The sequence below is a fragment of the Lasioglossum baleicum genome, chromosome 15, assembly GCF_051020765.1.
Source record: "Lasioglossum baleicum chromosome 15, iyLasBale1, whole genome shotgun sequence".
Lineage (NCBI taxonomy): Eukaryota > Metazoa > Arthropoda > Insecta > Hymenoptera > Halictidae > Lasioglossum > Lasioglossum baleicum.
The window spans coordinates 10,837,025-10,862,214 of record NC_134943.1 but is presented as its reverse complement, the minus strand read 5'-3'; the positions used below and the strand labels follow the sequence as shown (position 1 = coordinate 10,862,214).

The 25,190-nt window shown below is 40.5% G+C and overlaps 2 protein-coding genes and 1 long non-coding RNA gene across 7 annotated transcripts in view; 2 read left to right on the top strand and 1 right to left on the bottom strand.

Annotated features, from left to right (window-relative positions):
* LOC143216171 (uncharacterized) overlaps window positions 1-24,219 on the bottom strand; it is a 34,698-nt gene extending 10,479 nt beyond the window's left edge. The window contains exons 1-3 of the long non-coding RNA XR_013010523.1: window positions 20,551-24,219; window positions 17,320-19,997; window positions 16,712-16,873 (exon numbers count right to left, since the gene is read on the bottom strand). This is a non-coding gene — a long non-coding RNA (uncharacterized LOC143216171). The remainder of the gene's footprint in view (window positions 1-16,711; window positions 16,874-17,319; window positions 19,998-20,550) is intronic.
* On the top strand, window positions 1,443-15,971 carry Boss (G protein coupled receptor bride of sevenless). 5 transcript variants are annotated; one of them, XM_076439006.1, is made up of 10 exons: window positions 1,443-1,801; window positions 3,412-4,946; window positions 5,020-5,148; window positions 6,221-6,709; window positions 8,855-9,221; window positions 10,513-10,658; window positions 10,796-11,284; window positions 11,620-11,960; window positions 13,448-13,684; window positions 15,459-15,971. In XM_076439006.1, the coding sequence occupies exons 2-10, from the start codon at window positions 4,823-4,825 to the stop codon at window positions 15,714-15,716; spliced, it is 2,580 nt and encodes an 859-aa protein (XP_076295121.1). In that variant the 5' UTR covers window positions 1,443-1,801; window positions 3,412-4,822; the 3' UTR covers window positions 15,717-15,971. The 5 variants fall into 5 exon arrangements, with proteins under 5 accessions (XP_076295121.1, XP_076295122.1, XP_076295123.1 ...); XM_076439007.1 differs by having other exon boundaries at window positions 1,443-1,819; XM_076439008.1 differs by having other exon boundaries at window positions 1,443-4,946; window positions 13,448-13,636.
* Window positions 17,798-24,219, top strand: LOC143216169 (synaptic vesicular amine transporter). Its single transcript, XM_076439011.1, has 7 exons — window positions 17,798-18,143; window positions 19,682-19,891; window positions 20,532-20,798; window positions 20,914-20,954; window positions 21,008-21,154; window positions 21,623-21,944; window positions 22,438-24,219. The coding sequence occupies exons 1-7, from the start codon at window positions 18,041-18,043 to the stop codon at window positions 22,653-22,655; spliced, it is 1,308 nt and encodes a 435-aa protein (XP_076295126.1). The 5' UTR covers window positions 17,798-18,040; the 3' UTR covers window positions 22,656-24,219.
* Window positions 24,220-25,190: the final 971 nt, after the last annotated feature.

The window sequence follows — 25,190 nt, the reverse complement described above, 5'->3', positions numbered from 1 at the left end:
AGATCCGGAACTGGGTTATCCTCTCATTAGATGAAGAAAGAGCGAGAAAGCGACGCTGGAATCGTCGCGGACTGTCGTGTTCGATCATTGGGACACGGTTCCGATGATCTATCGTGCGCTCGGACGACTACGATCCTAAGACTTCTTTCGCGTACGCGATTTTTAAGAGTCGTAGTTTAAGAGCATAGTTCAAGCGTGTAGTTACTTATCAATTTTGTACTTGTTGTACACGTTCATTGGTGAACAAGAAAATATGATAAACCAAATCTACAGAATGTCTCTTAAATTAATCATTTCTCGACATACATAGGTCAACGCTATTTTATAGAGAAGAACGAGCAGCGTCGAATAGGACGTACATATCAAAATATGTATTTCTATCTTGAAAAGTGAAGGTGTCCTTGTAATCTCCGAAACTCTTCAACGTGGAAAAATATTGTCAGTACCACGTAGTCCTGTCTATACCAGAGAGCTTTGGTCCATGAAGTCGTTCAATATCTTTAGAAACAGCGAAGAATCGCAAGAATGCATCTTGATTTTGAAAAAGATGCAGAAACGTGGGGAAGGTACTTGTTCAGAATTTAACAACATTATAGTTGTTATATATAGGGTAAACTTTACTTTCTGCTATAAATTATGATATACATATTTAGTATGTAATCCAGTAGATTTGCACCCGGTGCGGCTGCAGATCGAATTTTCGATCCTGTAGGATCAATGGTTCAGAAGTTATGCTTGCTTAAAGTTGAGCAATCTGCAGTGTTTTTCACAGGTAAGGGCGCCGCCATATTGGTTTGTAGTGACGATCACGAGCCGCTTACCGAGCAGAACCGTCGGTCCTTGCTGCCCCCTCACTCGTCACTATAAACCAATATGGCGGCGCCCTTACCTGTCGAAAACACTGCAGATTGTTCAACTTTAAGCAAGCGTAACTCCTGAACCATTGATCCGACAGGATCGAAGCTTCGATCTGCAGCCGCCCCGGGTACAAATCTACTGGATTACATACCAAATACATCACAATTTATAGGAGAAAGGCACAAATTTCGAGTCCGGTAAAGTAAAGAGCAGCCTAAATATAAAATATTTTGAAAAGTGAAGGTATCCTTGAGATCTCCGAAACTCTTTGACCTGGAAAAAAAATGGTCAGTGCCATACTGTAGTCCTCTTTCTACCGAAGAGCTTGCACGAAGTCGTTCGATATTTTCAAATTGCAAGAATGCATCTTAGATTTGAAAGAGGTGCAGAAGCGTCGCGAGAAATCAGGAATAAAGAAGTCGAAGAAGAGCAGGGAGCTTGCCCCGTCAAGAAGCTAGGCCCCGGCTGTCAATTAGATCGCGTGTGCGCGCCGCTTAAATGGCTGCAGAACGCAACGTGACCGTACGCGTAATACGTTTAAAAAAGGGGGAGGGCCAGAACTATGGCTTCGGCGGTGGTCACTGTCGTGTGCAGTGTGTTGCCGCCAGCTGCTCCCTTCGCCCGCGGTCATGAAACTTTCATACCGCAGCACGCCGCGCCGAAAACGCACACCATTGTTTCTCAGTCGTGCCCCCGAACCGCGGCCAGCCGCGTCGAGCGTCAAAGTTGTTGTTCGAACCGTGAAGACGCGTTCGCGGACGTGAACACCGCGATTCCATCCACAGTGGGGACTGAAGTGAGAGAGAAAGAGGGAGAAGCTGTTTGAAAAGGGGAAGCATGGCTCAATTGGCTCCGAGAGACTCGTTCGGAGCACTTGTGCGCGCTCCCGCTCTCTAGATCGGCCCCTGCGGGCCACTGCAACCATTTCGCCAGCTACAAATTGGTAGAACATTACACCATTGTAACCAGATTTTTTTCATTCATTTCTTACGGATCAGTGAACGAAAAAGTGCATTTGTATAAAAATCTGCAAACCCATTGGACTGCAATCCCCTAACTTCCCGAATTTATAACGTCTCTCTGTCTACCCGGAGCCTTGGCCAGTAACCAAATGATAGTCGTACCGCGAGCAGTATTTTAGCGAGATGAATTAATGAAATTTGCAAAAAACCGGATTTTTATCGGACGGAATTTGGTCGGCGAATATGCGGTAACGTAACCGATGGGTCGTTTCGCGGTCCGAGCGGCGCGCGGCGGAGTAATCGAAATCTTTTGTTTGGCTGGTAACCAGAAGACGAAAGTGCCGTTTCTAACACGTCGTACGATGAATTAATACAACTCCGAAAAATATTCAGATAGTCGTTCTATGATCTCTTCGTCTTGCTTCTACTAGAAAATCTTTAACGTTAAATCTTCCCGTAGGTTTACTGTTACATCTTCGATAAAAGATACACAAGTTTCGTAAGGTTTGCAGGCCGGAGCGATGAAAGTGCCGTTTCTAACGCATCGCACGATGAATTAATACAACTCCGAAAAATATTCAAATATTCGTTCTATGATCTCTTCATCTTGTTTCTACTAGAAAATCTTTAACGTTAAATCTTCCCGTAGGTTTACTGTTACATCTTCAATAAAAGACACATAAGTTTCGTAAGGTTTGCAGGCCGGAGCGATGAAAGTGCCGTTTCTAACGCATCGCACGATGAATTAATACAACTCCGAAAAATATTCAAATATTCGTTCTATGATCTCTTCATCTTGTTTCTACTAGAAAATCTTTAACGTTAAATCTTCCCGTAGGTTTACTGTTACATCTTCAATAAAAGACACATAAGTTTCGTAAGGTTTGCAGGCCGGAGCGATGAAAGTGCCGTTTCTAACGCATCGCACGATGAATTAATACAACTCCGAAAAATATTCAGATAGTCGTTCTATGATCTCTTCGTCTTGTTTCTACTAGAAAATCTTTAACGTTAAATCTTCCCGTAGGTTTACTGTTGCATCTTCAATAAAAAACACACAAGTTTCGTAAGGTTTGCAGGCCGGAGCGATGAAAGTGCCGTTTTTAACGCGTCGTACGATGAATTAATACAACTCCGAAAAATATTCAGATAGTCGTTCTATGATCTCTTCGTCTTGCTTCTACTAGAAAATCTTTAACGTTAAATCTTCCCGTAGGTTTACTGTTGCATCTTCAATAAAAAACACACAAGTTTCGTAAGGTTTGCAGGCCGGAGCGATGAAAGTGCCGTTTTTAACGCGGCATACGATGAATTAATACAACTCCGAAAAATATTCAAATAGTCGTTCTATGATCTCTTCGTCTTGCTTCTACTAGAAAATCTTTAACGTTAAATCTTCCCGTAGGTTTACTGTTACATCTTCGATAAAAGATACACAAGTTTCGTAAGGTTTGCAGGCCGGAGCGATGAAAGTGCCGTTTTCAACGCGGCATACGATAAATTAATAAAATTCAGAAAAATATTAAAATAGTCGGTAATCATTTCATCTTGCTTCCCACCAGACGATCTTGAACGTTGAGTCTTCCTGTAGGTTCAATCTTAAATCTTCAATAGAAGACATACAAGTTTCATAAGGTTCGCAGGCTGGAGCGATCTTTATTTATCGATCGCTTCACTTTCACGAATCGTTGGGAAAGGGAGGAAAGAGATAAGCGGTCGGAGTGGACATAGAGATGTATCGATGACAGATCGCGACAGATATCGACACGAATAGTCACCGGATAAACGGACTACGTCGATTCGTTCCGAATTGAATTCGAGAAGAACGAGAATAAGAGAGAGCTGGCTATAAAAGTGTAGAATACGAACTGCATCGATGATTGATCGTGATAGGACTGAACAGCTTCGCGAGTATAGTGAATGAAGTCCGCGTAGACTGCGAGGAAGACCCTGAAAGGTGTCATCCGAGGGAGCATTCACCGTTAGCGAAGTTTAAAAGCCAGGAACTCTGACGAAGATCAACATATCAGTTCGAGAAGCTTCTTGGTAGGGCGTTTTCTGGAGCAGGAAGAAGTCAGGTCGGTGGAGGAACAATTCTAATCAGCTTCGGGGAACTATTTACCATCGGAGGAAGGTAAAAGAGGAAAGATCAGCTAGTGGAGATTGTTGAATTTCGATTAGGTGGGGAGAAAGGTCGCGGAAGCAATAATCTCGCCTGGTCTTTGGGTCCCGGTGGAAAATAAAATAGTCCCGGCGGTGGAGCCGAGGGACAGGAGCGTAATTCCTCCAGGTGTCCCTAACGCGACCCCCAGCCAAGGTACCGAATCAATAATGCTCTATCGCCATGGAAAGTGCGTGAGGAAGGGTGTCCAACAGTTGTGCTACCCTCCGTGTACCTCGTCCAGCCCTAAGAAGAAACGTTAAGGAGTTGGGTCGGCGGCGATCAATCGCCTCTCGAAGGAGGATAGAAAACGAAACACGCTTCCGTAGCGTCCTGGAGGATCGCCTCCTCGGCATTAGCGTGAAATGCAGCCGGCGATAATCGTAAACAGAGAGAGGGAAGCGTGTCCCGGGGCAGTTGTTGCCCCCGGAGTGGTGGTTACCACGCGATTTGATGGATCCGATCGGAATTAATCCCGGGGATCACGCTCCACAACCGGATACTGATCGCGATAAGTGACCGCGTGGCTCGCCATTTTTCTCCGGAGCTCCTAGTGGCCCTCGAACGACGCTCCAAAGCCCCCAGGGCCACTCAGAGACATGCTGACCCGCGATTGAACGGTTTACCAGCTCGACTGGAGACGTCTCCGCTCCGTTTTCCGACGATGATAGCGTGCGTCACTTCCGGAATCGAGTGAGAGCAACTCGAGCGGAAACAGGACTCGACCCCTCGACCAAGGATATCGATTAAACAGTGATGAGGCACCGTGTTCGAAGCTCCGCACACAGTGATCCGCTGTTCCACATGTTCTATTGATGCACCATCGATTTTTAGTCTCATCATGATGCTCGCCAAGGTGGTCATCCTCGCGGAGCTCCTCTGGATGACCTTGGCGATCGAGGAGCAGAACATGTGCCCGAGGAATAGGAGCTTGTACGAGATCCCTGGAGACGCTGTTCTGTCATGTAAGACGATTTCGTTTCGCCGGGTTTCTACGATCAACATGTGATCAGATGGAATAATTCTCACGAATTTCAGTGTTTCTGGATGTCAATCATGGACCTTACTGCAACATCACTTCGGCGAAAGGTCTCGAAGAAGCCTCCACTGCGTTTTACGTGGCGCACGCTCTGAACAAGTACGAATTCGTACCTGGCTTCTCGATAGGTATAACGTATATCATTACTATAACAGAACGTTGTATAATTAAGCTTATACGTATAACTTATGGTTGATCGTACAAGAGTTAATGGTATTTTATTATCAACCCCTTTGCAATACATTCTTTTTACGTGTACAAACAATTAGAACACCTATGCCGTTTGTAATTTCCTAGATGCGAAAGAAAATTCGTGTATATTGCCTGTCTATCTTTACTTTGATGCTTGAATGTTGAAAGTAAACGAATATCACTCATATTTAACAGATTACAGTGGATCCAAAAAGTATTTGAACCACTGTTCAGAATACTGTTTACATTATTAAATATGTTGGTACCTTGTCAATAGACTGTGGATACGTATGCAAGGTAAAAATTGTCTGCATCGATTGCAAGAAATAGAAACTAAATTGAATGTTATTTCTTCCCTTAACCGCTTGCCTTACAATATCGTGTCTGACACGCGATGAAGATTCAAATAAAGTTCTACTTTAGTTTTGTTAATATACAGCTATGTGAGAACATATATGCACACAATTTATATCAATATTCTCCTTTTTTAGGAAATTACGATCTACAAAAAAAAGTTCTAGTCACCAAAACCGTAAAATAAATCGTTAATGATTTTAATAGAGGAGAAATCTACAATTTTGAATTTAATCTGCTCAATTTTGCTACAAACGCATAAAGATCCGCAGTCCACTTGTCGACTACTAAACATTCAAGTATCGCATGAGATATTATATCAATTTCACATCCATAAAATGAGAAAAATCATATAGAATAGAATTAATTAATCATCGAGTTAAAATATTCTTTTCAATTAAAACTATAAAGTAGTGAATTTATCTTCGTATTAATTTAATGTTGTTTTTAAATAATATCAAATTTGTTATATAAAATTTTATTGATTTATTTAATGAAACTGAAAATTAAAGGTGTCTCACAATTTCCGAAAGTCTGTAACTGGTAGTCCAAATTCATTTCCGAAAGAGAATTGCCAAATGAAGATTTCCCATAAAATCCAACTGTATCTTTTTTCTAGGAGAGTGTTTAACAATGATTTTCCGTTGACATCAGGTATGAAGGTGTACGACACCTGCCACGACGAAATGACAGTGTACAAACAAGCTCTGCAAGCGGCAGTGGACACCGACTGCGTGGACAATTACGATCTAGGGATCCTATTGGCATCGGAATATGCTACGATCCTCGAGCCGCTTCGTAATTACAGCGTCCTTCCGGTCAGCACGTACAAAGAGCAGAACCTGACGAGGCCCTTGATCAACCTGATGGTGCACTACTTGACCACCAGATTCGAAATGATCGATCTCCTACTGGTCGACTCGGATTATCCGTTGAATCTGTTCTTGGACGTCACAAAGGAAGCTGGGATCTGCGTGAAAAATTATGCGAGCACTGTTGTGCTCGATGAAAGCGACACGGAAGCCGTGATCGCTGTGATTGGCGCCAGAAATGAGATTCGACAGTGGATCGAGAGGGGAGAGAAGGTGCAAGGACCTAAAAAGACGTGGATCGTTTTGCCCATCGATGGATCCAACGTCGACGGTACGATTTTAATTCATTTAAACCAGGCATGTCAAACTCTTTCACCACCCAGGGCCTCGTTATGTATTATAAATTAATTCGAGGGCCCCAATAGAAAAAAAGGCAGACTAGAAATAAAACGGAAACACAGTTTTTTATTAACATTGCTGTTACACATACAAAATAACATACTTTTTTTAAAGTTTACCTTATTTGGATAAAACAATTTCATTTTTGTTTCGAAGAAACTTGGCTATGTTTTTCAGTAATCGAATTTTCAAAACTCTGCGTAGATATGTGTAAACATTGTAGCCATTTTCTCATTAATCAATTTTAGAAATGATAGTACATATTTATTGAAGCGTATTGAGAGTATCGAGTCTTACCCCGCAGTAATGACACTGTTCACGTGTGTCTAAATAAATATATAATTTAATCGAAATAAATAAATAATGAATTTTAAACATTCTTAATGGGTGAAATTGATTTGCAAAAGGTTGAATTCGATTTGCAGAAGGGTGAAATTCATTTGCAAAAGGGTGAATTTGATTTGCAAAATGGTGAAATTGATTTGCAAAACGGTGAATTTGGAGTGTAAAACCTACAAATTGTCATCAACTGTTTCAAAGTTTTTGGTCGGGCCTCAGACTATTCGTCGACAGGCCGCGTGTTTGACATGCCCGATTTAAACCAATTGTCTAAGATTAGAAAGTTGATAGTACGGATGACACAGCGTTTTTCAAGATGGTGGTTTAAGCACCGCGTTATCGATACTATTTTCCGCGACCACGAAGAGCCCGTGTCTCGCACTTGTTGCTTCGATAGGCTTACATTTTAATGCGCGCCAGTTTCCCCGGGAAATGGAGAAAATTGGATTTTTGAATGGATTATCCGAGCCGAATTGATATGCTTGTAGAAGCATCGAAATCGGTTTAGGTTCGCATGGTGGATTTAGGGAGGTTCGAAGGCGTCCGAGGTATAACGGCATAACGTTCCATCCCTTTAGAGTCGACAAGCTTAGAGGGCCAGTGAACTTTAGAACTTCTTAAACAATTTCGAAGTTTTCTGAATTATTAATACTTCGACCAGAGTTTCCTGTTGTGGACACTTTATGGTAATCGATAAATCGATGTCGCAATTCTCGCAATTGTAAGTAGACAAATTGAAATTAGCGAATGCAATTATCGACAGAATCTTGACCACCGCTCGCTATAGTCACGTTCTGAGTCCCGAGCGGTGTTGTTGACGATTATTGATTGCTGAATAATTGAATATGCGTTCTTTAGAATTACGTCTCCAATACCTTTTTAACCCTTTGCACCCCTTTGTCGAGTAGGACTCGACATCAGAGAAAGAAAAATGTAAATGAAATGGGTTTTTATATGTATTTGGTTCTCCCTTTATTTATTTAATTTATTTTTTGGTCAAAGGCAAGTATAAGTTCCACAAATATAAATTACAACACAGTTTGAGAGCTGTATTTAATATTATATAATTAGTAGACTGCGGATCTTTATGCCGAATAAAAATTGTCTGCATCGATTGCAAGAAATAGAAACTACATTGAAATTAATTTCTTTCGTCAATGATTTTAATAGAGAGGAAATCATATCTCAACATCTTCAATTTTTAAAATTTTCCAACAATTTTGAATTTCATCTACTCAATTTCGCTATAAGTGCATAAAGATCCACAGTCTAATAATTAGGAACTGTCCTTTGAAGTAAATTTCAAATAAAACACTTAAAACAGTAGGGAGTTGTTGGCAGTAAAATTGAAAAATAATTCGGAGTGCGAAGGGTTAACCTTCTCTCTGCGTGCGGGGTGCAGAAGCACGCCAGGCTGATAAAACCGGAAATAAGAAGTTGACGAATGAAAAAGTTCCAAAGATTACTTATATTTATATATATGTATACTTATCTTTGAAAAATCGATAAAATTTTACAAATTCCTGTGCAGAGTAATTTATCGTTAGATTTCGAAAAATGTATAGGGTCCAATTAACAGTCAGTTTGGTTATGCAACTCTTTATAGTGGATTTAAGGATTACTAAGCCTCCGAAGGAATCGTGAAATGGTGGAAAGCGTCCAGAAAAGAAGGGTTGAATCGTTCTCGAAGTTGTGTACGTTGTAAGAAAAGGCTGAAGCAACGGCGTCCATGTTGCAGAGCTGATTCCCCCAGGATCGTACGTGATAAGGACGCCATCGTTCGATCCGAATCTACTACACGAAGCGTCCTCGACGGACGATTTCCTCGAGGCGGCCAGCGAATCGGTGATTCACTCGTCCCGTCTCCTGAGCGTCGGCAAAGCGATGGTCGAGTTGGCTCAGACTCTCCAAGATCTCCAAAAACGAAACTGTCCCCGAGGAGTGGAAACGGGCTGCGTGATGCCGCGCTTCAATCCCAATTCGGGACAAGAGATTCGCAACGGTGAAGTGTACCATGCTCTACGGATATTGCCGAAATTGCACTCGATTAAGTACATCGTGGCGATGAAGAGCCAGCAAGAGCTGGTCGACATGGCCGTCTACAGGTGGGTATCAAGCTCACTGTACAGACAGATCCAGCCACGTGAACAGTACAAAACATTTTCATTAAAATTGACAATTGATCCTTTCCCATTTTCTTCAATTTTGCTCCCAACTACTCCTGATTATTTGAAGAGTATCGTATTTAAAATGTACTTCAAAGATGTACTTCAAAGATGTACTTCAAAAATGTACTTCAAAGATGTACTTCAAAGATATACTTCAAAGATGTACATCAAATACGTGTTTAAAAGTAATTGCCAATTCATGAACTTTGTTATTTCTAAAAACTGTGTGTATACAGTTAGGAGCAAAACTGATCGCACACACTTTAAATCAGAATAACTTCTTTCTGAATGGACAAACGACTTCAATTTCTCTGTGAGGCAAGATGAATTAGTTTAGTAAATGGCGTCTAAAAAATATGTTGAAAAAATATATTCATTTTTACGACTTTTTTAGCTGGGCCAATAACGAAAATTTACAAGATGTGTTTGGTTAACTTGTATAAATTATATACGCTCAGAGAATTTCATTGAAATTGGTTAATTCATTGACGAGTTATAAACGCTCAAAAGTGGTAAAAATGGCAATTTTTCAAGATTTTCTGACTTTCAACCACTTTTAATCGTTTATAACTCGTAAACCAATTAACCAATATCAATGAAATTTTGGGAGCGTATACATGGTGTCCAAAACCACCAGTCCAGACGGGGTGTTAACTTCTCAGATAAGCATATTCTGTAAAATTGTTTGGAATAAAAGTTGCAGGGATTAATGGAGGACATTAGTCCATGTCCTTGTATTTGACGTTCGGATCCATTTTCAAGATTATTTGGAGGTCAGTGCGTATTTTTATGGCCTCTAGCAGTCATTTTAATCTAGGACATAAGTACATATCTGAACGTGCGAGGTCTTTCAGAATCCGTAGTCAAAAGTAGGGGTTCCCATTTACAAAATACGTACTGACCTCCAAATAACCTTGAAAATGGATCAGAAGGTCAAATACAAGGTCATGGATACCCTGTATTAGGAATTGAGTTTAGATCATGCCCCCGAAATGGCTGTTACAGAGGAAAATCGAATTAGCAAACTATTTAACTGATTTGCTCGGTGAAACGGCGTGCGAAAATTCGGAAAAAATCATACATATAATAGAAAGCGATGTACACATATTATAACTTAATCTAAATAAATAAATAATTAATTTTAAATATCCTTAATGGTCGAAATTGCAAAAGGGTGAATTTGGAGTGCAAAACCTGCACATAAATGCAACTAAATCATTGTTTGCAGAGTCGAGCCAGCAAACCTGAAGTTCCGGATCACTCCGGAGTCGAGAGTGCCAAAGATGCCGAAGCTATGCTTGAAGAAGTACGCGAAGAACTGCGAGAGTTGCTTGAACTTCAAGAAGAGGTTTAGCCCTCGTGGTGTGACCAAAGGTTCGCAATAAATATTTTTATAAATAGTTCCTCGAAGTATTACGAACATAAAGCAGAGAAAAATTGATGAAGAATTTTATCGAGAAAAATGCAAGTATTGCGAAGAGCAACGTTGTAGAATGTCTCCCTCGTTGCAGATATACTCGACATGGGTTTATTGAAGCCGGGCAGCTGGATACCAATTTTCCTGACGGTGGCGGTGTGCGGCGCGTTCGCCTGCAGCGTGATTGCCATCTTCATTATCTACCGTTTCATCGTCGAGGACGTTCTCGACGGGAATCCCTCGCTAACGATCGTCCTGATACTGGCGAACGTTTTCACGCTGCTAACGGTGGTCCCGTTCAGCATGAACGACGACTACGTAGGCGCTGAAGCCCTCAATTCGAAGAAGATCCTCGCGACAACGCTCGCTTTTGGCATCGATTTCTCGGTGATGCTGTCTAGAGCGTTCTTCCTGGTGTTCTCCAAGGGCGGCGTGTTCACCGCGCACATCAACGGCTACCTTCAAGGGCTGATGGTGTTCTTCATGTTCGGCGTACAGGTCGCCATGTCCCTCATGTATTTCATTCTCGGCCCGGAGGACTCGGCCGTCATCGTGAGAAGCTTGATCTTCATTGGTCTCTTGGGTATCTACACTTTATTTTATTTTATGAATCATCACTAGACAGCGGATCTTTATGCAAAATAAAAATGTTCAAACAAACTGCAATGAAATAGAAATTTGAATTCTTTCTTAATATGTTTATTAGGGTGAAAATTATGTAACACACACACACACACACACACACACACACACACACATTCAATTCTTTCAATTCTTCTAATGATTTATTGTTTTAAATTACACCTACTCATTTTTGTCAAAAATCCATCAAATCCGCTGTTTATTCATCACCAGTTCTGCACTTGTTGGGAGCGTCTACCTTCTGAGGATTAATAAGAACATAATAATCATTTTCAGGGTACGACATATTCCTGCTAGCAACGTTCTTCGTGGTGTGCTTCTTCATCGCTCGATTACCACGGAATTACCGCGAGGGAAAGTGTTTCTTCGGGACCTCTATCGGCCTATTGATAGCCTGGGCGATCTGGTTAACTTGTTTCATCCTGGTGGAGCCAGAATGCAGGGACACAGTGGTCTCGTTCGGCATCATCGCCACAGCTTACCTGATCATCGCTGGTGTCCTGATACCTAGGACTTATTACATGGTCACACATCTGGCCAGAGGAAGAGAATTTGGTCAGAGGTTTGGGTCGACGGACTTGACGGGAGATCCGAGGATAAACACTGTCACTAGACAGGTCAGTCAATCTTGAGGCGGGATCTACTTTGCGCGACTGGACGCAGCGTTTTGTTATCTCAGCGCGTTTTATATTCCATTCGTCATACTTCATCAGAACTGCGTCTACGCCAAGAAACAATATCGCATTATCCTTTCGGGGAATATTCTAGAATATTCTTGTCAATCTCGTGGCTTCCCTCATGTTGCAATTTACCGACACATGCGTATCCGTGTCCAAGCAAGCGACGCAAAGCCCTTACTATAGGGTCATTCCACGCGAAAACGAACATTTTTCCGAGTAAAATTTCGGATTTTGTTCAAATATAAATATGTTGTAGTCTTTAGTCACCTATGAACGAATCTCAATGGATTTTTCGATATCTTAAAAATTGTTGATTTGGCTGTTCTTTACTTTATCGGACTCAAAATTCGTGTCTTTCTCCTATAAATTATGATGTATTTGGTATGTAATCCCGTAGATTTGTAGGATCAATGGTTCAGGAGTTATGCTTGCTTAAAGTTGAACAATCTGCAGTGTTTTTGACAGGTAAGGGCGCCGCCATATTGGTTTATAGTGACGAGTGTGGGGGCAGCAAGGACCGACGGTTCTGCTCGGTAAGCGGCTCGCGGTCACAATACATCATAATGTATAGGAGAAAGTAAAGTTTACCCTATATTTATATTATATGTATTTAAGAGATACTCCGACTATAATGTTGTTAAATTCTGAACAAGTACCTTCCCCACGTTACTGCATCTTTTTCAAATTCAAGATGTGATCTTGCGATTCTCGGCTGTTTCTAAAAATATTGAACGACTTCATGGACCAAACCACTACGTGGTACTGACAATTTTTTTCCACGTTGAAGAGTTTCGGAGATTACAAGGCCACCTTCACTTTTCAAGATAGAAATACATATTTTTATATGTATGTTCTATTCGACGCTACTCGTTCTTCCCTACTACATTACTTTACACGTGTATGAAACCAACAATTTTTAAGATTGCCGAAAAATTCTTTGAGATACGTTTAGATATCTTTGTTAAGGGGGAACTATACCCTCGGATTGTAACTAGAAAATAACTAGAATCTTACTAGATTTTGGGTCGAAACATGGGTTTGCGCGCCTGGATTTTTTGTCGTTATTTGAACATATTTTGAGCTGGGTGAGGACTCATTCTGTAGAGGAAGGTTAAATACAGGGCGCTCTTCTCATGATTTAACGAGATTATGTTTATATCTAATAATATGAGTGCCCAAAGTAGAGAAAAAATCTAGAAAAATAACCGCAGATTTCAATGTATTTTTCTGTCTCAAGGAGACTTTTTTGACTGACATAACGAGAAGAGCGCCCTGTTCATTAGGCAGTTGCGTATTTATCAATGTTACCAAACCTTTTTTTTTTGCACAGAGGTTTATAACATTGATAAATAGTTATTTTCTAGTTACAAATCGAGGGTATAGTTCCCCCTTAACAGCTTTCTAAATAACTTCCTTCTGTACAGTCGCGTCCGTTTTACGACTACGTTCACGCCGGTGGGGGAAGCATGACGAACTTGAACGTGGCGTCCGCGTACCCCAACTACTACGGCAACTCTAGTCCAAACCAGAAGTACCTGAGCCAATACAGAAGCTCCGATCCAAGGCGAATTCCCGGGTACAACAACTACGGATTCCACACGGAGATGCGAGAAGTGAATAACTCTTACACGATACCGCAAGTCTGCATCGAGGATGCGGACGTGAGATTTTTTCTACGCTTTTTTCCCCCCCTCCGATCGCATTCTTCTGCATTTTTCTCGTAGCCTAGTCTCGCGGCTCGCCGAGCACGGTGGGTGAAAAAATGTTTGCTCGCTGCAATTCTCGAAACATTTCATAAATTCATTTTATTGTGTTCATTATCCGAGAACCAGTCGTGCTAATTTTTTTTCATCCTTACCGCGCATATGTAAAAGAATTCCTGCATGCAGCTATTTCGGAGATACATTCTCAGGTATAATTTGACTAATTTTTTCGTCGGAGGAGTAGATAGCGGAACTTTTGGCCGGTATACAGGGTATAGCCGGACGGGTGGTACAACCGAGCAGGGGGTGATACTACATGTAAAAATAAGTCGAGAAAAGGGAATAACATTTTTTTGTTTGGCGCTTCGTTTTTGAGAGAATCGAGTTTGAAAATGCAGGGAATATACGTGCTATTGCATAGGAATCGTCTGACGCGTCTGACCATGTGATCAGTCAATTCTACTCTTTCTGTATACAGGGTGTCCCAAAATTCGTGAAAATCCCGAAAGGGGGTGGTTCCTCAGACCATTTCAAGCGACATTTTCCTTTGCAAAAATGTTATCCGCGGCTTTGTTTAGGAGTTATTAACGAAAAACACGGACCAATCAGAGCGCGACCTAGATGCGAGCTCTATTGGCCGACTGTGGCAACTCGCGTCTAGGTCGCTCTCTGATTGGTCCGTGTTTTTCGTTAATAACTCCTAAACAAAGCCGCGGATAACATTTTTACAAAGGAAAATGTCGCTTGAAATGGTCTCAGGAACCACCCCCTTTCGGGATTTTCACGAATTTTGGGACACCCTGTATATTAAGCGCTCGGATTTACTTATTCGTGACGGCCCAGTTTCGAAGGCTACGCCCCCTCGACCCGGCCGCGCGTCTCCCTCCCCGTGGCAGCCCTAGTTCTCCTAGGCGCCGCGAATAGCGAGTATGGTACGCGCCTGAGGAGCTCCGAACTAAGACCGCCATGGGGAGCGAGACGCGCGGCCGGATCGAGGGGGCGTAGCCTTCGAAACTCGGCCGTCGCGAGTAAGTAAATCCGAGCACTGAGAACACCGAGAACTCTTCAAACTCGATTTTCTCGGAAACGAAGCGTCAAACGAAAAAATGTTATTCCTTTTTTAAGACCTATTTTACACGTAGTATCACCCCCTCCTTGATTGTACCACCCGTCCGGCAACACCCTGTATTTACCACGATAAAATGAAAAAATATTTTGTAAAACTTGTGTTAACACTAAACCTACCACTGTCGGTGAAATTATCGGATTGATATTTCTCATCTTGAAATGATTAAAATGATGAAGTTGCTTACATGAAGTTTGAGTCGATGAATTTCTTTATCCAAGCTCACATTGTGATGAAAATTGCACAAAATCGAACTAAATAGAGCCTTGTCATTTTTGTAAGCTGAAACATTTTTAGTGCTCGGCAGGTTTATTGTTAAAAATTCTAATGTTCACCCTTGATAATATTAACGATTCATTAATGTGGATCATTATGTATTCATGAAGAAATTGACTGGGTGAGCTATAAAACAGTAAAAGAATTAAGAAATTCAAGAATGTGTAATGCCCGCTTTAAGGGATGAAATCAATTATGTTGTTCCTGCTTCCCACGATCAATGCAAAACATTTTTATTTTGCACAAAGATCCGCAGTCGAGTAACGATGCAACTGTAATTCGATTCCGACGAATGAATTACATTAAGGACTGAAAAACTACGGTTTCTAGTCTAGGACCAGCCCGGTGGAGAGAAGCAGCGTGAATTCAGCGTACGCCCGTCCAAGATGCCATCGGAAGCGGAGGACCAAAGACGACAAAGATTGCATCGAGACGGACGTGTACGTGGAGAGGAACGCCGCAACTAGTCGAAGGGACCACGACGAGATCTATCCGATTAGATCGTCCAGCCCTAGATTGACGCAAATTGATGCGACGATACGGGAGGAGGACGAAGAGGACGAGCCGACCAGGATCACGCGGTTCTGAGACTTTGATCCTGCCGGTGTTCACATTGTAGTCACGCGCCGCATAGAGAGAACTCTGTTCCCGATTAAATAAATCCTCGTTCGAAAGGCCGGGTGTCTTCTTCCGATTTCTCTTCATCCCCTTCCGATGCATGATCAAATACCACGGAGTTTTCATTGAATTCTATCTGTCATCTGCTCGAACACTGAATTATTATTCTTGACAGATACACAGTGAATGTGTTCGTACACCTTTTAAATACGAATAACTTTTTCTAAATTGGAGCCTCGACAACTTGTCATATTTTTTTTCGAGACGTTGGAAGGATTAGTTCGCTAGCTAATGTGTGAACAATTTCTTTCTTTAAATTGTTATTGGTCGCAATTGCGAAGGAAAAACGTAAATGTCGCGATTTTTTAATTTTTTGTCAAAAATATTCTGTCTTTCTTCACGCAAAATAAAAATTTTCCAGCTGAATTACAACAAACCGGAGAGACATAGAAATTAATTTTTTCTCTTAATATGTTCAATAGGTTGAAAACAGGGATCATAACTGTTACAACCAAACAGGGAAAAAGTCATGAAATAACAAGTATTTCATCGACTAAAATCGTATTAGTTACAAATAAGGATTATAAGTAACCGAAAATTTTTTCTCTTTTTTAATCATTTTGTACTTCGAATTTTTTTCTTTATATTGAGTGTACATTATCTTAAATTTCAATAACAATCGACTTTTTATTAACGATTTTTATCGTAGAAAATTTTAGAATAACTCTTATTTTCGGTCCCTGGTTGAAAATGATATAAAAGTATTTTTAAATTCGTCTAATGTCTTGAATGTTTTAAATTTCTACCTACTTACTTTTCTCATAAATTCATAAAATCCGCAGTCTATTAATTTGTTCGAGCTCTTTTAAACACCGCATTCGGATTATTTTTAAATTGTTTCAAACAGTTACGGCTCTTGAAAGAACTATTTCTTGTCGGTAAGAATCGATTCGAAAAGTACTTACCTAACTGGCATTCAATTCCACGTGCCACAAAATGGCGGCCTCGCTCTCGTTCCACCATTATCCCCGTAATTAAAGTAGAAAACGATGCAGCACACCGGTCGCCAGGCCCCTTTTGTGCCTCGAGAACTCGTCGAACGGAGAACCAATTTCGCATGTTCCATTCTGAAATTGCATTATGGTCGATCGTAATTCTGCAATCAGGGCACAGGTGTATGTTGCGGATGAATATCGATGACAGTGCCGTAACCGGAAACGCGAGGGGCACCGACACTTTCGTCCCGGAAAGATTGAATCCATCAAAATTCCAATATTTTTACGTCCCTCAAAATATCGAGACATCAATTTTACGTAGCAAAAAACTTCCAATTCCGCTCGAAAATAAACCTGGCATTTTAGGACTTCTTTTTATTAAGTCGCGGTAAAATGTTTGGATACAGAATTTATTTATTAAATTATAGAAGGGAGTTCTCTTATCTGAACTATTCATTTTCAATTTAATTATAATTTAACAATTTCTTTCAAGAAATTAATATCTTATCAATCTGGCTTTGGCAAACGAGCTTCTGCCAACTCAAGTTTGAGCAAACAGTAACATAAATAAAATTTACCTGTACTATAAACTTCAAAATGAACATTTCTTGACAAACTAAATATTTTACGAGTCCCAGCTTCAGGAATTCTTGCGCCTCGCAGAGTTTCCCAAGATCATTTAATAAAAATAAAAGAATTTTCCCAAGAGACTAAACTTTGACAATGGTCTGATAAAAAAGTGAGTTTGCTAGCATATGTGTGACAAAGAAATCGGTGAAAGAAAGAGGACGCGAAGCAGACGTTCGAGAATCTCAGGGACGCAGCTTGGAGATGTTGGGCAGCTTTACTTCCGCGCCATGAGGCCACGTGAAAAATCACTATGGCGGGTGTCTGGCTCGGCACGATAAGCGACCATAACCGGCGATAAATCGGCCGGTGCATCGGCACGTGAAAGGGCCCCGAGATTCGAGGGTGTCCGGGGGTGATTACTCCACGGATTCTGAAAAAGCTTCTGCGCAAGGACAAGGCTTTCGAACGCTATAAAAGCTCGATCTGGACCGGCACGGTTTCCAGTCACGTACACGGACCCCCGTTTCTGGTATCGGGAAAACGGGAATTCGAGCTACGACCGGCGAATTAACGGTTCCGCTCGGGATCGAACGAAAGAATAGCGGGGATGGCAGAACCACGGAGAACTTGAACAACCAAAGGACAGAGAAGGCATGCCCTTCGAACCATCGGACAGCCGTGATCTCACGCGTGCTTCCCGGCTGCTTCTAATTAAGGAATCGTACGACGATGTCCATGATGATGTTCGGGAATCCATGGAATTCACGGACCATCGTCGTCGCGCTTGTATACCTGAGCCTCTTCTTGGACAACGTCCTGCTCACCGTTGTTGGTAATCCATTTTTCAAGTTGTGTCATTTTTCTTGTTGCTCGTGGTCGAATAAAATTATTTTTGGTGGGTGTGAATTAGTAATTTCAATTGTTCGACATCATGCTTATCGTACAATTTTTCTTAAATCGAGTATAGTGAGATCTTGAATGAAGGTTCGATTATCCTTGTTGCTTGTAGTCGAATAAAATTATTTTTGGCGAGCATGAATTAGTAATTTCAACTGTTCGACATCATGCTTATCGTACAATTTTTCTTAAATCGAGTAAAGTGAGATCTTGAATGAAGGTTCGATTTTCCTTGTTGCTTGTAGTCGAATAAAATTATTTTTGGTGGGTCTGAATTAGTAATTTCAATTGTTCGACATCCTGCTTATCGTACAATTTTTCTTAAATCGAGTATAGTGCTATCTTCAATGAAGGTTCGATATTCATTGCTGCTCGTGGTCAAATAAAATTATTTTTGGCGAGCATGAATTAGTAATTTCAATTGTTCGACATCCTGCTTATCGTACAATTTTTCTTAAATCGAGTAAAGCGAGATCTTGAATGAAGGTTCGATTTTCCTTGTTGCTTGTAGTCGAATAAAATTATTTTTGGTGGGTCTGAATTAGTAATTTCAATTGTTCGACATCCTGCTTATCGTACAATTTTTCTTAAATCGAGTAAAGTGCGATCTTTAATGAAGGTTCGATTTTCCTTGTTGCTTGTAGTCGAATAAAATTATTTTTGGTGGGTCTGAATTAGTAATTTCAACTGTTCGACATCATGCTTATCGTACAATTTTTCTTAAATCGAGTATAGTGCTATCTTCAATGAAGGTTCGATATTCCTTGCTGCTCGTGGTCAAATAAAATTATTTTTGGCGAGCATGAATTAGTAATTTCAATTGTTCGACATCCTGCTTATCGTACAATTTTTCTTAAATCGAGTATAGTGCTATCTTCAATGAAGGTTCGATATTCCTTGCTGCTCGTGGTCAAATAAAATTATTTTTGGCGAGCATGAATTAGTAATTTCAATTGTTCGACATCCTGCTTATCGTACAATTTTTCTTAAATCGAGTATAGTGCGATCTTCAATGAAGGTTCGATTTTTTATCGTACAATTTGTCTTAAATTTTTCTTACTCGTGGTCGAATAAAAAAATTATAATTGAATCAGAATTATTAATTAATTTGATTATTCCGACGTGTCTTCACCAAACCTTAAGTGGTACACTGTTTATTCAGATTATGAAGTATCGTACTGGGACCTTTTTAAAATTCTGTATAAATTTTCTCGTATACCTTTAAGTATACATGTGTATAGTTAAGACTGACGTTCTTAAACATGTCTAAAAGTTGCTCAATTTTTATCTGTCCTTTCGTGGAAAAGTTGTGGTTTCGTTAGGAAATTCGCGCAGTTAGGGTTGAAATACCGAGCTCTTAGGGCGGCCTCTTAACACTTAACGCTGATAAGCTAATGGTAGCGTAAGTGGTTGACTTTTACCTACGATCTCGAAGAGCGCAAAGACCGTTCATGGGGAATTTACACGTTCCAGTGCCGATTATTCCCGATTACCTCTGCACCATCGACGGGAATTCGACGACAAACGCCGAGGAGGACGAGAACGGTCGAGTGGGATTATTGTTGAGCTCGAAGGCGCTGGTACAATTAATACTGAACCCAGCCGTGGGCACGTTAACTGGTACCCTGGGATATACGAAGCCATTGTTCCTTGGAAATATAAGTCTGCTGCTGGCTGCCATGCGTAAGTTCCCTTTTGTTTTCGGCCCGTTCATAGGTGCCCCTCCACTCGTCAAGTGGAATTATTCTTTGTAAGTGATTGCAAATTCTGATTCACTAAGCAGATTCACCTACATTCGTAATTAAATTAAACATATTATATAGTTGTTAATCTATCAGAATTGTTAAGGAAATGAACGTATATTTAAAGCTCCTATGATAATTGTTAAGTCTGTGCAAAGAGAATAATTGATATTTAGAAAGAGATTCACCTGCATTCTCAGAAATAGCAAATCAAAAATTAAACTTATGACTAGACTGCTGATCTTTATGCATTTATGAAGAAATTGGTTGGCTGAAATATAAAACAGTAATAGATCAGAAAACTTGAAGAATATTGCAATGCTGTTTTTACTGTAACAAAGTCATTAAGGGATGAAATCAGTTTTTATTTTATTCCTGTTTCCCCAAAAATCAATGCGGAATATTTTGATTTTGCATAAAGATCCGCAGTCTACTTATGACATAATAGCTATGCGCTTCTGTTATTATTGTTAAGTCCGTGCAAAGAATAATTGATTATATTTAGGAAGAGATTCGCGGAAAAGATCGAATGAAATTTGAAAGCGCGTTTCATCAGGCGGGAAATTCGAATCTGTTCGCAGTGTTTGCGTTTGGACAGACCTACGAGGTCCTTTTCCTCGCTAGAAGTGTCCAGGGCATATCGTCCGCGTGTATCGGAGTTTCCGGAATGTCACTGGTCGCCTCGCAATACCCTGAAGAGGACAAGAGGTCGAAGATCATGGGCTTCGTCCTCGGGAGTATTGCATTAGGTGTCCTCGTCGGATATCCGATTGGCTCGGTGCTCTACGACCTCGAGGGAAAAATGGCACCCTTCCTGTTGGTCGCTTGCTTCATTGTTGTCGCCATATGTACGCGTTCTCTTCCATTCAATCCGTAAACCTGCTTCTGTCAATAACCTTCTTCTTCCTCTTGATGCTGTTTATACAACTTTTTAATGGACGTTTGTTGTCACGTTTCCTTCAGCTTTGCAAATTTTAGCTCTGGACATCGAGACGCCAGTTCAGGTGAGCATCAACACAATCGCAAAATAAAATATATGAACAATTTCGATGGTCAGTTCAAGGAAAAAGAAACGTCCTGGACCCATTTGCTATCCGATCCACACATCCTAATCATATTCGGCGCCATTTGGTGCTCGACGTCCCCGATGGCCATTTTGGAGCCGTGCTTGCCAATATGGCTGCGGACCCACATCAAACCCAAGGTACCGGAATCCTCGTCAATCACTTATCATGATCATGATAATGAAAATTGTATGCATCAATTGCAAGCTGTAGAATCTGGTTAAAAAATTTGGCTCATTAATAATCTTAATACGTTGAAAACAGTACAGCGTAATTTTAAACAATTTTTTTATCGCTTTATATACATAGGGTGTCTCAGCCAAAGCAGGCCACCTGAATATCTTCTTTATTTTTAATGACACATAAAAATATTTATGGCATAATTGAAAAAAATAACGATGACCTTGAAAAAAAACTGTGAAAAAATAACCGGACAAAAAAATTGTTCTTCTGTGATATTCCTCCTTCGATACCATTTAAATTATGCCATAAATATTTTTCGTGTCATTAAAAATAAAGGAGATATTTACTTAGGTGGCCTGCTTTGGCTGAGACTTTTTAATCTCTTTACTGTTTGAATCCTGTTCGATTTCTAAATTCCCTTGCAGAAATGGCAACTGGGAACAGTGTTTATTCCAGACAGCGTCGGGTACTTGGTCGGCACCAATTTCTTCGGGATGATAGCGTACCGATGCGGACGCAGCAAACTCGCTGTCCTGGCCATGTTCGTCGTCGGCGTGAGCGCCATTTTGATTCCATCGGCCAGCACTATGTCGCAGCTAATAGTTCCGCATTTGGGAATGGGCTTGGGCATTGGAGTGGCAGACGCGGCTCTAGTGCCTCTGTTGGCTAGTTTGGTGGACCGTAATGGCGATTACGGACCTATTTACTCGATTCAACAAGTGGCCGTCAGTTTGGCTTATTCCCTTGGTACGCTATTTTCTCGTTAAACAATATTAAGCTTGTCGATCTGGTTCTATTTTATCAAATCCGTGTCCCATCGACACTTCTCGTTGTTAGGAACCCGACACTGACCATTTTATGAAACGCTATAACCATTTTAATTTCAATGAGTCTTTAAGAAAATGGTTTCCACGAGTCCCAACTTGAGAAAACTACGTCACACCAACTCGATTTTGCACAAACACCCACACACCATTTCAAACAACAGGCAGGAAAATTATCAGTGAAACACTATAACCATTTTAATCTCAATGAGTCTTGAAGCAAAAGGTTTCCACGTGTGCCAACTTTAAGCAACTACGACATACCAACTCGATTTTGCACAAACACCCACACACCATTTCAAACAACACGCAGGAAAATTATCAATGAAACACTTTAAACCATTTTAATTACCGCGAGTCTTTGGGCAAAAGGTTCCCATTAATATTAGAAGGTTTATTTGGTTTTATTTTTCCAGGACCAATCCTGGGCGGCGAAATGGTGAAAGCGATTGGTTTTCAATGGCTGATGGGTATCGTCGGCTTAATGAACGTCGCCTACTGCCCGCTGCTAATATACCTTTCTCTGGAACGAGGGAAACTATCGAGACAAAACGATGAAAAGAAGGACTACGAGACCTTCCAGAAACCGGTGACGAGCTACGAACGGTTTCACGATTCCGATGACGATCTTTAATCATTTTTCCAACCATTTTCTCAAATGTTACTATTTTGGAAAAGTAATTCAACCACTAAAGATTTCTATCAACGTCGAGGCGAAATATTTATTCATGTTAATTAAACTAGAAAATACATATATTATAAATTGTCCACGAAGTTCCTCGAGACAACGATACAGCGTTTTCTAATCGGCGCGAGCGAAGAAAAGGTCGCCGGATGTTTCCATCAATTTCCACATCTACCCGGCGTTAGATTAAAGCCCGGAGAGCGTTCCGAAACAACATTAACAACATCATTGTACTTCCACTTAACCGTGCCTCGGAGACTAACTCCATCGTAAGTTATAACGAAGTAAATTACCATCCCCCGAATCGCTAAGCAATGCCTCGGGGCTGTTGGCCGAGAGCTGCGACACACAGCGCCCGTCGAAGTTTCGCGGAACCAACGCCGAAGGGGCAGCCATTGCATTAAGGTAATTTCGAAATGCTAGAAGAGAAAAACCTCGCCGCTACGCGTCTCTATCCGACCAATGACAGCATTATTTTAATAAGCGAGACCCTGGCGAAACAAATTCCGCCAGAGAGTTCCCCCGCGAAGCTAAAAGGAACGGGAACTTGAATATCATCCTTTCACGTGCAACCGGGAAAACACGCGGCGAACATTCGTTGTTTGCGAGGGCACCGCGGATCTTCGTGAATATCTACCTTCCCGGAGTCAAGAAAACTCCAAGTACGATACGTAACGATGCGACGTAAACTTCCCCCGGTTTTATTCCGCCGAAATCTCGACGCGAGACAATGGAACTTTCCGGGAACCTGAGAATTTAGAATTGGACTTGTGCGCCATTGAAACTGACGAGGATTGTTGCACACATATGAACTTTGCGACATCTTATTTACTGAATGATTTTCGGATTGCATCTTAATGTGACATCTTAGGAGCTCCTGCTGTATAATGTTAGTATGTGTGTACAGAACTTTGTATTGCATAATGTACAATGTTGTTTGAAATATCGATCGCAAGGTAGTGAAGTGTATAATATTCAAATGTTCTCGGCGCAACGGTTCGATCAGTTTATAGGAAAAAAGCAAAATTTGCACGTTAGTTTGGAACTTTCAACGTTTCGATCTTAGTTCAGATCATTTTCAAGAAAGTAGAAAAACTGCGTCTGAAAAATATATTTTCACAATGTAAAAACCAGAAACTCTAAAATATCTGCGTGACCAGAATGTAAAAATGTAACAAGATACTGCAATAATTTACTTACATTGCTTTATAAAGATTATAAACACGGAATTGAGATTGTCTTAGCACATGCTGTTTTCATGTCGTCAGACAGGATACTGGATCATAGACCATCGAAGTTATTAGACACAGAACGTAACCGGTCGATCGATCAAAACAAAAGTCAATCGTCGATCGATGTTTGGCGGTTATTTCAAACCGTGAAAAACGTCAACAACCCAAACTTACAACATGTTCGTGACCATATGATGAAAAACTTTTATTAAATATATGATAAAGATGTAATTTATATAACATGTAATAGGAAAGTAGTTGTTATTAGGAAGTGATTCATCATAACACACTACTGATTCAGTAGTGTTGCGTAATATTCTTGAATCGTAGGAGTTTCATACCTAAGATTCACGCTGTGATGTTTAATCGTATGAATCGTTTCCAGTGAAATCCTATTGTTCAAATTACTTTCTTTCTCAATTGCCTTAACGTTTTCAAAGTCAAAGGCGTGGTCATACTCCATAGAGTGTTTAGTTAGTGCCGTATGTTGTGTTGGGTTCAAAAAAATGTTACGTTTATGTTCTTTTATTCTTGTCTCTAATAACCTAGATGTCTGTCCTATGTAAACCTGACTACATCCCTTACATGGAATTAAATATACCACATTGCAGTTTTTACAAAGTGGTAGTTTATCTTTAATTGGTGGAAAAAATGTTTTAATATATTGAGGTATCTTGTATATTGTATGCATTCCTATTTTTCTAAAAATCCTCCTTATGTCTTCAGATATGTTCTCAACATAAGGGACGACAACAGTATTTTTCCAGTTTTTTGGACCCGCATTTTTGAATTTTTCCTCTTTTCGTTTATCGACGAGAAGAGGGTGATAAATATCAACAATACGTTCCTTGATTGTACGAGAAGTAAGTTCAACCGGGTAACCGTTCCGCCTTAATACATCTTTAATAATGTACAATAATGTACATAATACATAATGTATAATACATAATGTACAATATAAAGAATAAACTGAGAGTCGAAGTGGTTAACAAATGGCCTCTAGAAGGTGCAGAAACTGTGCGTTAATTGTGGGAACATTAATGATCTGCATCATGAATTATTTCATTGAACAATCATAGAGTAACCACGGATCGAAATAGAAGCCGAAAAGAATAATAGCAAGATTCAGAATGTACAAAAATAAACTGAGGGTTGAAGTAGTTAATAAATGGCCTGTACAGGGTGCAGAAACAGTGAATTAATTTTGGGGAGAAAAATGATCTGAATCATAAATTATTTCATTGAACAATCG